This window comes from Hevea brasiliensis, chromosome 3 (assembly GCF_030052815.1).
Source record: "Hevea brasiliensis isolate MT/VB/25A 57/8 chromosome 3, ASM3005281v1, whole genome shotgun sequence".
Lineage (NCBI taxonomy): Eukaryota > Viridiplantae > Streptophyta > Magnoliopsida > Malpighiales > Euphorbiaceae > Hevea > Hevea brasiliensis.
In genome coordinates, this window is record NC_079495.1 from 5,154,160 (window position 1) to 5,171,044 (window position 16,885).

At 29.3% G+C, this 16,885-nt stretch overlaps 2 protein-coding genes across 2 annotated transcripts; both read right to left on the reverse strand.

Annotated features, from left to right (window-relative positions):
- Positions 1-1,660: 1,660 nt before the first annotated feature.
- On the reverse strand, positions 1,661-2,605 carry LOC110652496 (NDR1/HIN1-like protein 1). Its single transcript, XM_021808107.2, has one exon. The coding sequence runs from the start codon at positions 2,467-2,469 to the stop codon at positions 1,840-1,842; it is 630 nt and encodes a 209-aa protein (XP_021663799.2). The 5' UTR covers positions 2,470-2,605; the 3' UTR covers positions 1,661-1,839.
- A 3,858-nt stretch (positions 2,606-6,463) lies between these two features.
- Positions 6,464-7,447, reverse strand: LOC110661490 (NDR1/HIN1-like protein 1). Its single transcript, XM_021820483.2, has one exon. The coding sequence runs from the start codon at positions 7,296-7,298 to the stop codon at positions 6,669-6,671; it is 630 nt and encodes a 209-aa protein (XP_021676175.2). The 5' UTR covers positions 7,299-7,447; the 3' UTR covers positions 6,464-6,668.
- Positions 7,448-16,885: the final 9,438 nt, after the last annotated feature.

Here is a 16,885-nt window from a genome sequence, read left to right on the forward strand (position 1 = left end):
TTTTATTTTATTTTATTTGTAAATTGGGCCTTAATTTTAGCCTTGATTATAGGTTTGGAAATAATGAGACTTACTATAAGTCTTAGGGGCTTTATGACAGTCCAAATTTTAGTGCCGGTCCAATTCATAGAAGCGGATCGTGACATGACTAGTTTACCTTTCAATATGAAAGCTAGTTCGCCTTAATTAATTATTTACTTATTTTCTTAAAGGATAGCTTTTTTTTATTTTTTTTTTTAAATGCTCAAATTTGAGACCTTTCCATTCCATATACCTTAAAAATGAAGAAAAACTAATCAGATTACCTTATAATTAGTATTGAAATTCAATTTTGTCACGCTTAGAATTGCAGGCTCTCATTAATTGTATATAATATTTTAAGATTTAGCATGATGTTTGAATCTATCCGTCTAATAATATTATATAGTTTTAAATTATATTGAGAAATTTTAAAATGAGTTAATTTTACATTTTAATCTCTCATTACATGTTAATAAAATCTAATGTGTCACGATTTATTAATAATAATTTTAAATTCTTAAATTGAATTGAACTTTTCTCTTTATTTTTATATACTCACTGATAAAATATCATTTAAAATCATAATATAACTTTTTATTTTACTAATTAAGTATATAAATTAAAGAAAATTCCTGCTTAAACGAAGTTTATCATAAATACACAAATATATAAACTCATATATTTAATATATAAATCTCATCATATATTTTATATATTAAATTTATAATAAATTAGATTTAAGTACAAAGGGAGACAAGTACACTAAGCCATGCAGGCTAAAATGGCATTCGATTAGTGTTGGTTTTGAAAATTTGGGCTCACTTACTGTAGCCAACAACTGGCCTAACCCAAGAAAACAGTTTAATTTCATGAACAGAAAATAGCCCATTCCCAAGCCCACCAAAGAAAGAAGCCTAAAGATTTTAATTATATCAATTATGATAGACTACCTAAGATCACCATGAATGATCACCATCAATAATAATTATAATAAAATTATTGTATGCACAATATGTATTCGACAGTTTCTCGTGTTGATCTGGCCAAATTGTGATTAAACTAAAACCAAAGATAAAAGGACAATTTTCAAGTCCCTTCCTGTCACGCCATTTATCAGTGGGTAGAAGTGCTGGTGAAGGGCGAAAGAGACCTCCACTGAACCATGTGTGAATTCCCCAAGTCCACATATGTACTCAGATTAATCATTAATCTCCTACTTTGTCAATATTTTATGTATACGTTAACTGATTCACTGTTACTATAATACTTCCATTCGATACGTACGTTATGGAAAATTTTACTACAACTCAATGAAACGCAGGCCAACCCAATATCCCTACAAGTACAACGTTGATTTTTGTGCCCATATAAAATGGTTGATGATTCTCTAATGAAAATGAAAATTAATACAAACAAAATCATGAACAGCAATATTAAGCTGAAAATTAAAAAAATTTTGGAAAAATAGGATTAAAGATCCAAAGAAAATAAATAGAATGGTGTTAATTTACAAAATCAACGAAAGTGACTCCACGACCTCCACTCGACACTCATATGTTATCTGCCATCAATTAGAATTTTATTATTTGATTAACTAATAAAATAAAATAAAAATTCATAGAACTTGCAGATTTTGCAATTTTAGCCATACTTGATCTTTCTTCTTCCATTTATTCACTTTAATTAGGAACATGTACAATTCAAAGCCATTAATTTCATTAAATATCCACTAAAAGGAGAAAAATATAGGTATTCAAAATAAATTCTTGGGAAAAAAGGAAGAAAAATACTTAAAATTATTTTCTTTCTTCATCATCTTCAAAGACTTACACTGCACCCCACCACCATCGAGTACTTAACGGAGTTTTCACCGACAATAATGCCGGCAGTCCTACTCCCGAACTGTATATAAGCAGGACATCTCACGTACAAATGATACTTCCCAGTGATGAAGGTCCCAACTTTGAATCTTACCCGTCCGTCCATCTTGATCATCAGCAACACTGCTCCGATGGACTGGTCCTGACACAGCGACAGAAAGTTGTACGGCGCGACGGGGATGGCGGTGCCGTAGACGTTCGGTGACCAGACGTTGAGTTCCTTGTGGCCTTGGTAATTGGGCGGGATTGCTGAACGGAGAGTTATCTGCTGGTAATGGTACGTGGCGTAGACCTCAAGCCTGTCGTAGTAGATGCCTATTTTGTCATTTGGGTTGCGGGAGGAGAAGGTGACTTGGAAGTTGGAGGTGAGGTAATAAGGGACGGAGGCATTGAAGGCGTAAACGGTGACGTCTTGGAGGACGAAGCTGGGCTTGCTGGGGCGGAGGATGGCCCAGATTAAGAGAATGGTGACGAGGACAAGGAATAGGAAGATGAGGATGCAGGCGAAAATCCGGCGGATGAGTTTCCGGCGCTTGTGGCCGTGGCCTCCGCAGTCTTTGGCCGACATGGCGGAAGTGAGAAGAAGGTGACAGCGACTGTGGTGGTGGTGTGGAAATGAAGAGAAAGTTAAAGAGAGGCTTTGGTATATATGGAGAGGAGATGGGTGAGGGTGGAGCCCTCTGGTTTTGTGCGAGAGTGTGCAGTGCACCCGTAGTGCCTCAATTTTCATTAGGCATTTAAGAGTTAACTAAAGATTAAGGCTTGGTTTGCAAATACCATTATTGAAACTGTTATTAAAAAAATTATTTTTTAAATATATTAATTAAAAAATATTAAAATTAATTTAAAATTAAAATTTATAATTTTCATTATAAAAAAATAAAATATAAAAATAAATTTTTTAAATTATTTTTTTAATAATATTTTTATTCAAAAAAGTAATTATTGCTTTTTAATTTTAATGATAAATAGACACTAAATAAGAAAATTTTTTATTAAATATATCTCACTAAATATTTTATATTTTAATTTTATAATTAACCAAATTTATATGCAATAGAACTTATATGAAATTACAACTTTATTATTTTATTACATATTTTTATCTACACGTAAATTGTTTATTATTTTATTTTGAAATTATAATTTAAAATTCCAAATTATATATATTAAATGTAATTTAAATTTATATTAAAATTTAGTATAGTAATATTTCTCATTTAGTTTTTCTTTTAAAATTTTTACCAAAATACTATTAGCTTCATTACAAATGAACAATCATGATGAAATATTTATTTATTTTTAATCAAAATTCACATGAAATAATTTTTATTTATAAACTTTTCAATCAATTTTGCAATAAATCAACGTTTTTTATCTATAAATTAATTTAAAAAATCCATCATAATTAAAAAAAAAATTTTGAATTTTTTCTAAAAATAAAACTAATTAGACATAAGTCAGTTTTGCATAGTCATATGGCCTAATCTTAAGAATAGCATAAAGCCTTTTATCACAATGGTCTTTATAAATCTAAGTCAAATAATGAATACATAAAAAACATATGTTATCCATAATATATAAAAAAATAAGATATTTTTTTTAATGCATAGGTTAAAAATAAATAAATCAGTTATGACTTTATATTTAACTTAAAAAGCAGTCTAATTTTAATTTTATTATTTTAAAAGAGTTTTATTAGTAAGCAAAGTTATATTATTAATTACAATAATCTTATAATGATCAAATGTGGATTCACTTAATAAATTAAAGGTCAATTAATCGCTCTATTTTTTTAAATTATTTTATATATTTATTTAAATTAATTCCTCATAAATTTAAATATTAACTCTAAAAATTAATTGTGAATCCGCCACCAAATGGCAAACTTTTATGAGTGAATTTTAGAGTGCATATATATATGTATATATATATAGAGAGAGAGAGAGAGAGAGATTTTTCCCATGTGACCGATTGTTGTTGGGGTTAGGGTTGAGCAGAATTCGGTTTAAACTGAAAAATCGAATCGAACCGAATAATTCGGTTTTAAAATTAAATCGGTTTAGTTCGGTTTTATATTATAAAAATTTCGGTTATTTAGGTTCGGTTCGGTTTTGAAGAGAAAAAATCGGTTAAACCGAACCGAACTGAATAGTAATTTATATAGTTAAATTAAACTAAATCGAACCGAATCGATTTTTGAATTGATTTATTTTTATAAAAAAATTTATGAATTATATTTAATTATATATATATTAATTGTTTAATTTCATTGATTAATGGTTATTAGGTTCAAACCAAAGTTAAAATTATACCAAATAACTTGAAAATCAAGTATAAATTAAAAAAATCAATAAAAAATCAAATCTATCAGTTTAAATCAAACCGAATCGAAATATAATGATTCAATTCTATTCAATTTTTCATCCATTTTGATTCGGTTCAATTTTTAAAATTTACGATTTAATTTTTATAATTTAATTCTATTCTATTTGGTTCGAATCGAATGCTCACCTCTAGTTGGGGTTGTGGAATCGAAGAAGCCAAAAAAGCTACCGTGGCACTAGGGAAAAGCATAGTGGTCTACGCTCTACAATTTCTAGCTTCGTAGACTACACTCTTAAACACTTTTAGCTTTCCATCTATTATTATTGCTCCTTAAAGGCTCATTACTTTTTCTAAATTTTCCATCTAAAAAAAAATTAAAAAAAATATTGGCAAAATGTTAATTGAGCTTTTATATGTCTTGGAACTTTAATTTAACTTATTTTTAATTTTTTATTAAAAATAATTCAAAATTTTTAATTTAAACTTAATTTAATTTAAAAATTAAAATTTATAAAATAAATTTCTTAATTTAAATCAAAAAATAAAAAATTTAATTTCTTAATTTTAAAATTTAATTTCTTAATTTGACTTTCTTAATTTTTAAGTTAAATTGAGTTTAAATTGAACTTCTAAATTAAATTAGATAAAAAGTTAAAAATATATTAAATTAAAATTTTCTAATAAATATAAGGGTGTAATTAAACTTTAACCCAAAAAAAAATATTTTCTCTAAAAAAATATATAAACATAAGAAACTTAAAGATAGGATTGATTTAATCCACTACTCAATCAAGGCCTGCCTTTAAATTTTATTTGATTTAATTTTAGTTGAATTGGGCTCGGCCCAAATTTAGGAGGCTTTTATTAGCACTAAAAAGGTCCAATTTAGGATTACTAACCTTTTAAGCTTTCAATTGATAATATTTAACAATTGAATCTACTTGGGGAATTCTTTGGAAGCAGGATATGTTTCATTCAGGGACTACTGTTGTGACTTGTTTCATTTGAACTTGATTGCTGATGATATATATACCCATCAACTAGGCCATCCCAAGACCAACAGTTTAATTTCATCAACAGAAAATAGCCCATTCCAAATCCAAATTAAGCCCACCAAAGAAAGAAGTCCAAAAACAAAATATAAAAAGATATTCTTAGCTCAACCTACCAAATACAAACATAAATATAGTCAAACATGAGAGTCGGTCCCAACGAGTTTTAACTCAGTGATATCAGAGCTATCTTTGAGACCGTGAAATTTCTAATTCGAGTTAATCATAGTCAATTATACCAGAAAACATGTAGATCAGTGGGCTATAAATCTACAGTGTATTGATCAATCATGCACATGGAATTAAAATACATTCACACCACACCCACCCCCAGCTATATTCTCCCCCAGAAAGAGTTGTAGAGACATAGTTTCAAGTCCCTATCTATCACGCCATTATTAGTAGGTAGAAGTGCTGGTGAAGGGTGAAATGGACCTCCACTAAACCCATGTGTGAATTCCCTAATCCCACATCTATTCTATGATTAATTAATAATAATTTCCTACTTTGTCAATATTTTATGTACATGTTAACTGATTAACTGTTTTTTTTTTTTTTTAATTAACTGTTTTTTTAAGAGTTAGTATACATATATATACTACAGTCTTGAGATGCATGTGTGGCTTTAGTTGCCCATGCAATTGCTAATGTTTTGGATTTTAGTTTATTGATTGTTACTAGTTAGGTCATGTGTATTTTAAGGAGACTAGTTTATACTGTTAGTTTCATTTGGAAAAATATTAACACACCGTTTGGCACGCTGAAATTCAAAATGGAAAATTTATTTGCAAATGAATTTTTATATTTAATTTTATACAATTTTTATAAAAATTATTAAATCATTATAAAATTATATTCATATAATTTTATACAATTTATATAAAAATTATTATAATTTTAATTAAAATGATAATTAGTGATTAATTAAGAGTATAATTTTTTTTTTCAAAAAATAAGTTTAAAGGTCCAAAGAAAATCAACAGAATATTGTTGGTTTATAAAATGAAGGAAAGTGACTCCACAACTTCCACTAGACACTCATACGTTATCCACCACCAATTACAATTTATAATTTGATTAATTAATTCAACCTCGTAATTAATGTAATAACCCCATAAATTAAATATCTAATAAAATTTTTTTTAAAATATAAATAAAATAAAAATTCATACAATGTGCAGATACTGTAATTTTACCCATGTTTGCTCTTTCTTCTTCCATTTATTCACTTTAATTAGGAACGTGTACACTTCAAAGCCATTAATTTCATAAAATATCCATTAAAAAGATAAAAATATAGGTATTCAAAATAAATTCTAGGAAAAAAAAAAAAGGAAGAAAAATACTTAACGGCGTTATTACAAGTTATCTTCTTTCTTCATCATCTTCAAATACTTACGCTGCAGCTCACCAGCAAAGAGTATTTAACGGAGTTTTCACCGACAATAATCCCGGCAGTCCTACTCCCGAACTGTATGTATGCAGGACACCTCACGTATAAATGATACTTCCCAGAGATGAAGGTCCCAACTTTGAATCTCACCCGTCCATCCATCTTGATCGTCAGCAACACTGCTCCGGTGGACTGGTCCTGACTCAGCGACAGAGAGTTGTACGGCGCGACTGGGATGGCAGTTCCGTAGACGTTCGGTGACCAGACGTTGATTTCCTTGTGGCCTTGGTAATTGGGCGGGATTGCTGTACGGAGAGTGATCTGCTGGCTATGGTACGTCGCGTAGACGTCAAGCCTGTCGTAGTAGATGCCTATTTTGTCATTTGGGTTGCGGGAGGAGAAAGTGATTTGGAAGTTGGAGGTGAGGTAGTTAGGGACGGAGACATTGAAGGCGTAAACGGTGACGTCTTGGAGGACGAAACTAGGCTTGCTGGGGCGGAGGATGGCCCAGATTAAGAGGATAGTGACGAGAACAAGGAACAGGAGGATAAGGATGCAGGCGAAAATCTGGCGGAAGAGTTTACGGCGCTTGTGCCCGTGGCTGCCGCAGTCTTTGCCCGACATGGCAGAAGCAAGGTGAAGATGACTGCGACAGTGGTGGTGGTGTGGAAGCGAAGAGAAGAGTCCGAGATGAACGTGGAGAGTTAAAGAGAGGCTTTGGTATATAGGGAGACGAGATGGGCGCGGGTGGAGCCCACTGGTTTTGTGTGGGAGTGTGCGGTGGACTCGCACTGCTTGGATTTACAGTAGGCATTTAAGGCCCAGTTGACTTGAGAAAAACTATAAACAATGAGAAATTCTTAGAGATTTAAAATATAATTTTTTTAATTTTAAAAATATTTATTATAAATTTAAAATATAAATATATATATATATATAATTTATATATAAATGAGTTGTAAAATATATTTTGCTCACTGAATACATAACAAATCGAACTTAAAAAATAATTAATATATAATTAAAATTTACATATAAAATATATAAAATTTGTATGTTTATATTTTAAATTTATAATAAATTAAATTTAGATAATTTTTTTTTCTAATTAAAACTGATTACTGTAATTAATTCATAACTGTATTTTTAATTTATTAATAATTTTAATTCAAATTTTAAATTAATTAAATAAAATTAAGTAAAAATTGCAGCATTAATTTTCAATTTTGGAAAGAAATTAAATTAGTTATGAATTATTTTATATGGAATAAAAATATATCAACTGTTCATTTGAGAAAATTAAGAGTATCAATTAATTTTTTAATTTTATCTTATTTTTATTAAATATAATAATTATTTATATAATTTTTTAAAATTTTATTTTATTACATTTCTCTATATAATATAAGAAATAATAATTGAAATGGTTTTATGACCGCTGGAGGGACACGTGTATGAAGGAGATAAAAAGCACCCACTTGTCATGACGGATGAGATCTACCAGCTCATCCGTTTGACCGACCATTTTTGGGGATAGAAGAAGCCAAAAAGGCTGACGTGGCGCAAGGGAAAAGCATCCACCTCTACAATATTATCTGATTAGGCTGTTTAGATTAATCGTTGAATACAACTAATAGCTGATAGTCGTTATTGTTAGCTGGTAGTTGATAACCGATAAAACTGATGATAGTTATTTTATATTAAGTATTTGATAAAATTATATTTAACTATTACTGTTAATATGTGAAATGACTAATAAGAGTATATATCATATAATTTATTTTATTATCTAAATAAATATAAAATTATAAATTTATTATATTATATTATTTATTTTATTATTAAATTAAATATATAATTATTAAATTAATATATTATATTATTTAAATAAATATATAATTATTAATCTTTTATCATTTATTTTATTATTGAAATAAGAAAATAATTATTTTTTTAAGATAATTAAATAATTTTAAAAATATAAATAAAATAATAAAATAATTATTATCGTTAATAGAAAAATTTATAATTAATTTTAAGTTTTTTGATATAAATAAATATTTTATATTTTATGTTATTAATAAAAAAATATTTTAACAAAGTTGAAATTCGTTAATTAAAATGTTAAAATTACAAATAAAAAAATAAAAATATTAATAATATTAATTTTTAAATTAAATAAAAAAGAATAATATGGTCAAAATAAAAAATAAAATCAAATCAGCTATCAGCTGATGAGAAACAACTCTAAAAATAGAGCTGATACAAACTGCAGCTGATGGTATCATATCAGTTGCCCATCAGCTATTAGCTCTATTTTTTTAAGCTTATCAAACACTACAATTTACTTGTTTGAGTGTCTATCAGCTATCAGCTGCACCCAACAGGTAAACCAAACACCCCCTTAGCCTAGAATCTCACACTTCTTCATTTCTACCTTCTGTTACTCCTAGAAAGCTCATCGCCCTTATTATATTTTCCAGCTAAAAACATGTGTAAAAAATTCCACCCCTTTGCAATTTAGGGTTTGTTTGGAAGGGAGGTTTAATAAAATAAAATTAGGTAAAATAAAGAAAGATATAATATGATAAGGTAAGATAATAATTTTATTTATATTTGAGAGAAATATAATGTAAATAAAGGTTTTATAATTATATTTTATTTGGTTATATGGTATTAGAAGGTAAAGTTATATATAAAAATTATAAAATTATAAAAATTTATTATTATATAGTAAAAATGGATATTTTGGATATTTTTTAAAATTGATATAGTAATATAGAAAATTAAAAAATAAAAAAAAAATTTAACCTTTCCAACCCACCAAATTGGTGGGTTAAAAATTGGAAAGTTTTGAGGGGTTTTCAACTCCTAAGTAATCCCCCAAAACTCTCCCTATTCCTCAACCCTCTATCCCAAACAAATGAAAAAATCTTTAAAACCATCCCTTACCACCATAACCCTTCAATCCAAACAAAGGGTTAGTTAAACTCTTGTAAAATATATCATAATTAATGATTAAAATAAAATATATTATAATTAATATCAATTTGTAACACAATATAATATAATCAAATTTTTTTTATTAAATATATTACATTATGATATAATTTTTTTAAAGTTATTATTGTATTAATACAGCATTAATTTAATATTAAATTTATTTTTTATTCAAAATCATAAGAATTTATATTTAAATTAATTGTATTAAAAATTATAAAAAAAAATAACACTCTTTTTCCTCTGTTTTGAGTTATATTTCATTTTTATCCTTAAATTTTAAAATTTTTTATAGCCAAATTCCAATGATTCATTCCAATTAAAATATCAATGGATCATATTCAAGTGAATTCTTATAATTAAAAATCATCTCTCTTACCTCTATTTAATTTTAATTTATCTTTTTCTTTTTATCTTTGCTCTTTCTCCACCAAATCTCTGTAAAATGTTCAAATTTTATAACTTCAAAAACAATTCAAATATCTTAAGAATCAAACTTGTGTATCCACTTCTTTCTTTTGATAAATCCTTGTTTACATGATTAAAAATGTTATGAGTGACCCCTTGTGTAAATCCCAAGATTTGTTAATTAGAAGTGGATTGGTTGGTGAAGGTAGAACACCAAATTAACTTGTTGCAAGTGACATTTTTCATAATAAAAATAAGGAATATCAACCTTCCCACATCTTCTTGACTTTTCTCAATCTTTATTATTACTTTCTTCTTTGGTTGTTCTACCTACCAATATCTATTTCTATAACTTAAAGATAATTAGATTAAACATTGATATTAATTTTCACATATTATAATATAGTTTGATTTAATTTATCAGCTAAAAGCATATCGCTCACCTGATAAATTTGGGTTTAAAACCTCATCTTTCAATCCTTTATAAAAAATAGAGGTGGTAAAAGTTCATGAACCTGATTCGATCCACCCATAATCTGATTAATTTTTTCCCACCTTGTTTTATGCGGGACGAGACGGAAAGACTTTCTCTCTGTCCCAAATCCTTGTAACCCCCCTATATAGTAATATACTATTATTTTTTATTAAAAAATAATTTATTTTTATATATTTATATATTTAAATATTATAATTTTAATAAAATATATAAATATATTATTAAAATAATATGTAAAACTTATATTTCTAATTATATTTTATTTTTAATAAATAAATTTATATTATATATTAATAAATTAAAAAAAAAATTTCCTATGAGAAATTCATCCTATTCCATACCCTAACAGAGAAGTCCCTACCCCAATCTTAAACTCTTATAAGGCAAAAATAGAGGTATAATCCCCCTCTTGACCTACCTCGATACCATTTCTAATAAAAAAATTATTCACATATTAATATTAAAATTTTCTTATCTCATTGGATACCCAAAATCATAGAAACCTAGGAGAGGATTGTCTATAATATTTAAAAGCAAGACAATAGTTATGTGGGTGTGTTGAAATTAATTAATTAGGAATATTTATGTAGGCCTTAGTTGTATATAGATGTTGAAATAGATATTAATCAAAACATATATGAAATATTATAGTTATAATTTAATATTTTTAAATATTTTCAATTTATTCAATAATATTCCGAATCTTAAAAAATATGAATACCAAACTGTAGGGTTTTCCTAGATTGCTCATGTGAACATTTATTTATTTAATTTTAAACAATTTTTTTGAATTTTTATTATTTATAAATATTACTAAATGACTACCATGTAAATAAATATTTAAAAAAAAATTTGATTTTTTTATTTAGTTGGTTCTTCTTTTTTCTTTTTAGTATTCACTATTCTCCTTTTGCGTACATGATACTTTGCTAAAGATTTTTTTTTTAAATTAATATTTAATTTTTATATTTTAATAAAACAGATTACTTGATTCTTATATTTTAAAAAATATACTATTTAATTTACAGGAAAATAAATATACCTTAATTAGAATTAAAATAGTTTAGATATAAAAAATAATTATGAGACTAAATAATTAACATAGTTAAATTACATTAACTAGCTTAACTAATTAATTTATTAAAATAGAGAGATTAAATAATAGTTTAACCAATATTTACTAATAGAAAAATTAATAGAGGAACTAAGCAGTTTAATGAAAGCAAAATATAAGGACTAAATAATATATTTTTTAAAATATAGGGACAAAGGATTAGTCCCTAGATACGCCCACACTTGAGGATCTCAACAAGAACTACACCGAGATACACTCAACTTACCCCTCTCGAGGTCTCCTTTTTTTTCTATTGTAAAGGTAATACATGCACAGTATCTAGAGACAGGACTTGATATCTTGATAAAACTATGATAATTTTATCAAGACCCCTCATCTCATATAAGTACTATGCATGCATGCTTCACAATCGATGTGCATGTACAGCTCTTATATGGGATGAGCGATCTTGATAAAATTACTATGATTTTATCAAGATGCTGAGTCCTATCTGTATGTTACCTTTACGATAGAAAAAAAAAAAAAATATATATATATATATATATAAACAAGGGGTAAAAAGTATTTTACCTTTTTTTAACAGAGCATTGCTAAGGATTTGTTGAAAGATTGTTATTGGAAGGCTAATTAATTAGAACTTTTTTTAATAATTTAATTTCATAAATGTAAATTTAAAATTTATAATCTTAAAAAAAAGGTAATTTTAATATTATTAAACTAATATTCATTACTAGAGAATTTTCTATTGCAGAATAATAAAAATTTAGTAAAAAAGTAAAAAAAAAAAAAAATCCATCTTCACTCATAGCAGTAATTAAAATTCAGGATAAATTCTATCATACATTTAAAATATGTACTCTTTCATTTACATAAATATAAGATTTACTTTTCATGTAATCACATGCACTTAATAATCTCAAATTCAGTATAATTCCAAGCAAAGAAGAAAGAATGGAGGGATATACAGCATCTCATTCATTCGTGGGGGATTTGTCCCAAAGAAAGTATAGAATCTCCTTACTGACATTGCCTTTTGCTTTGTTGCAGGGCGCAGACTGATTCCCATCACCATTTTCTTGTACTAAAAAGTCCGTACCACAGATCCTCTTCGAACCTCTCAAATTCCTTTTTTTTTTTTTTCACTTTCTCTTTTTCTTAATTATTAATTTTTACCTTAACCCACCTCATTATTTTTCAAAGTTTCTAGATAAAGTTAAGCACAATGCAACCCTATGGTTGGTGCGTGTTCTACACGCGCTTGTTCTTTTGGAATATCCACGTGACCTTCACCTTGACTTGATGATTGTGAAACAGACCAAAAACCAAAAGGTGATTGGAGGAGGTATAAAGAGTTTGGATGGGAGAAAACACTTGATTCGTAGGAAATTCTCTAGGCAGAAAACTCCAAACCTAAAAGAAAAGATGATGGAAAACAAGAGAAAGGAATTTTGGGGATTCAAAATTCAATTTATTATCAGGGTTCTTAAGTTTAAAGTGAACTATGCTAATCACTTTCACTATCATCTCATGCTTGATTTTCATTGCCTCTTCTACCTTATAATAAGACTTAAAAGTGATGATGATAGTGTTGTGTAATAGGTATGATTGGATGTTTTATACTTATGATTATAAAATTGGAAAGTTGTGTTAAAACGTTGAATCTTGAAAATTTGTGAGCATTAAAGAAAAATGAGTGGATATGAAGCAACCTATAGAGAAAAAGGTAGTATTTTTTAGTTTCAATGCATGATGTGATATTTAACATGGCAAATCCATTAGATCATGAACAGACTTGGTAACAGTAAAATATGATTAGAAAAAGTAAAAAAAAAAATATTGAATTCAATTGATAATTTAAGTAGTATAGAATATATTAGAAAAATTTTAAAGTATATATATATATATATATATATATATATATATATTTCCATTGGTCTTCAATATTTGAAAATTTAATTATAACTTAAATGTCACGACTCAACTTATTAGCCTGACCGGCACTGAGACTTAGATCAGCCTAAAACCACCGAAACCCGTAGTAAGTCTAACTATTCCTCAACCTAACTCTAAGGCCCATTTGAGCCCAATTTCAAGGATTCAATCGGACAGAGTCTGGCCATAAAATGAACCATTTAACGGGGAGTTTTTGATTCGTCCGACCTATAAATACAATATATAATAAATTGGGGAGCTTAGACCACTCTCCACATAATAAAAAGGTCCTAACTCAAATGGAGCTCAGCTCACTCATCCAATCCCATCATGAATATAGTTAATAATCTTACAGTTTCAACATAACTTTTATAATACAGGCTTAAATAAAATAAGTACTTCTAACACATGCGGAGTCTAAAAATTTAACTCAACTATATAAAATACATTAAATACTATCAATGGACCTGCGAAGAAGAAGAGCAGGTTAGCCACAACAAATAATCCTCCTATAGCCTGGAAAAATAGATGAACAGGAGTGAGCATTCGACTCAAAGAGTAAAATATCAATTTTAACCATAATCTCTATAACTATCTAAAGCGAATGCATCATGTGGAGTGAAATGCAATATCGTCATGAATTTCATACAAATCACATCAAAAAGGCAATTTAGAGCACTCGCACACCCAACACTGTCAAACAATACATATATGGGAGCTGATCTCCTATACAGCCCTCTTAATCCAACCTCTGCCAGCGAGTGTCTCTCAAGCTTGACTTACCCTTAATAAACCAAATGCGGGGTCCCAGAGAGTGTCTCTCAAGCCGTGTCTATCCCGAAGGACCGGGTCCCAGAGAGTGTCTCTCAAGCCGTGTCTATCCCGAAGGACCGGGTCCCAGCGAATGTCTCTCAAGCAGTGTCTACTCGTCCTGTCCATATCCAATACCATACCACACGCACGCTACGCACACGCACTGCTCTAAATTACTACAAACAACATCCATGGCACTTTAACATTTATGAATGCAATATAGAACGTGCCTAGTATTTAACTATATAGATACATATTTATACATGATGCATGGACATGCTTGAACATATAGTAATATCGAAATTACAATTAAAATTAATATTTTACTCACAAACTTGAACCGAGGTCACTGCGGCAGCTGGGCGAGGAGGAAAGCTGTCCCGGCTCACCTGACAATTTTATTACAATTATTTAATACATTTGACTCAATACAAACTAAGAAAAGACAAAATATGTCCTAAGTCGTGTCGAAAATTTGGCAGAGTCTCCCCTATACCTAGGATCTACCCAACCAGCAAAAGGGCTTAAAACGTACTTCTATATCCACAAACCACACACTCACAACTCAATCACATTATATAGCCCCTCCTGGACCCATCCAAACAGTCAACAATCACAATATGAAAAATTATAATTTAGTCCTTGTAATTAACTCTTTTGCAAAAACTACCCAAATGAGCTCTAAAAATTCTAAACTTTGTCCCGTGGTCCTTAGCATTATTACTAAGCTAATGTAAAAGAAATTATAATTTTCTAAGCTACCACGAATATTTTATGGATTTTTAATCCAATTCAAGCACTAGATAATTAAGAAAAGTAAGGTTCGGGTTTACTTATGCCAATTCCGACCCCGGAAACGCGCTCGGGATGTTTGACAACGGTGGAGTAGCTAAAATCTTGACTCAGTTCTAAGACTTTTTTTGTAGCCTGTCTGTCTGGCCCGAAATTTACAGACCTGGCAACCGTTGAAATTCAGCGAATTGAAGGTACCTACACTAAGCCTACAACATGTGGATTAGTATAAAACTTTTATGAAATTTTCTGAGCTCATTTAGTGCTAGGAAAAACACTACAAAATTTAATGGGACTCACCGAAAAACGGTGTCAGAAAATTTTGAAATTGATATTGCCGCGAAGCTCTTGACGAGTGGAGTACTTCGATACTCTCGATTTTCTCGTGGGAATCATGTTTGCGAGAAATTTAGCCCAAAAGTTGAAATGGACTAAAACTTCCGGACAAAAATTGGACAAACTGCTCGATGGATTTTGGTATTCTTGGTGTCTATGGAAAGTTCTCGAGGTGTAGAAGAGGTTTGGCACAAGACTCAGTCTGATTGGTGGCCGGATCAACCGAATTTTGGCCGGGAAGGCGAAACGATGCACTGCGCGTTAGGGCGCCTTCGAGCGCATTTTCCCGGCGCTTCAGGCGACAGCCTGCGAGCTAGGAAGGCTAGAGCGGCGTGCCGGCTAGCTGGGAAGGCTGGGGTGGCGACGGCGCGGTGAGAGTAGGAGAGAGGAGAGAGAAAATGGGAGAGAGAAAGAGAGAGGAAGTGTCGGGCGTGCGCGCTGAAGGAAGAAGAAAAAGAAAAGGCCGATCCGATCCGGTCCGGTTCGATTCGTCTGGTCCGATTCAGGATACAAAATTTTAAATTTTTACTCTGCCTTGGGATTGAAAACGAGGCCCAAAAATTCCGAAAAAAATTCTGTAAAACTCAGAAAAATTCGTAGAGTCTAAATATATTTTTAATTTTGCCATGTGGTCTTTAAATTAATTTTTAAAAATCATCAAAGTTTTATGTTTTTGGAAAATCGAACTCAATTTCTAAAATCCGAAAAATTTCAAATAATTTCATAAAATTTAAATAAAACGAAATATAAATAATTACCCGTAAAATAATAAATTTAAAAATTATGGGTGTTACATTAAACACCTTGTCATAAATTAGAACTGAAAAAGAAGTAATGGCTCTCTTAATATGCTTTGATCCGCATGAATATGACATCCATGTGCGTACAAAACTTCCCACAAAGCTTATTTGGTGTCACATATCTATCATTAACAAAAATATTGACAATGATGCTATTGCTACATCATAGAAATCATTCATCATTTCAAATAATTTTTTGCCATGATTTCAAACTATCAATATTTAAATTTGATCATGTTAAAAATTACTTAAAATGTAAATATAGATTCTTATATAAATGTGCCCTTTAATTATTTGCTCTGCCAACATAAATAATAATAAAAAAAAAATTTTGACCAACTGGGGTAATACAAATGCGGTCCCTCATTTCCTTACGGGAATCTTTATCACGTCTCACATTAAATGTTAATATAAGAAATACCCAGATAGCAACTTCCCTAGTCTTGGCTGCCAATATGTTCAATGACTAGATCAATCAGGTCAGGCGAGCCAAGACAGGCGCCATTCCACTCGCTTAAATCAGAGTACCTAGCTTAATCCTACAATGTTATCTCCACGC

Coding starts and splice junctions, on each gene's coding strand:
- LOC110652496 (XM_021808107.2), bottom strand. CDS start 2,469: ATGTCGGCCAAAGACTGCGGAGGCCACGGCCACAAGCGCCGGAAACTC.
- LOC110661490 (XM_021820483.2), bottom strand. CDS start 7,298: ATGTCGGGCAAAGACTGCGGCAGCCACGGGCACAAGCGCCGTAAACTC.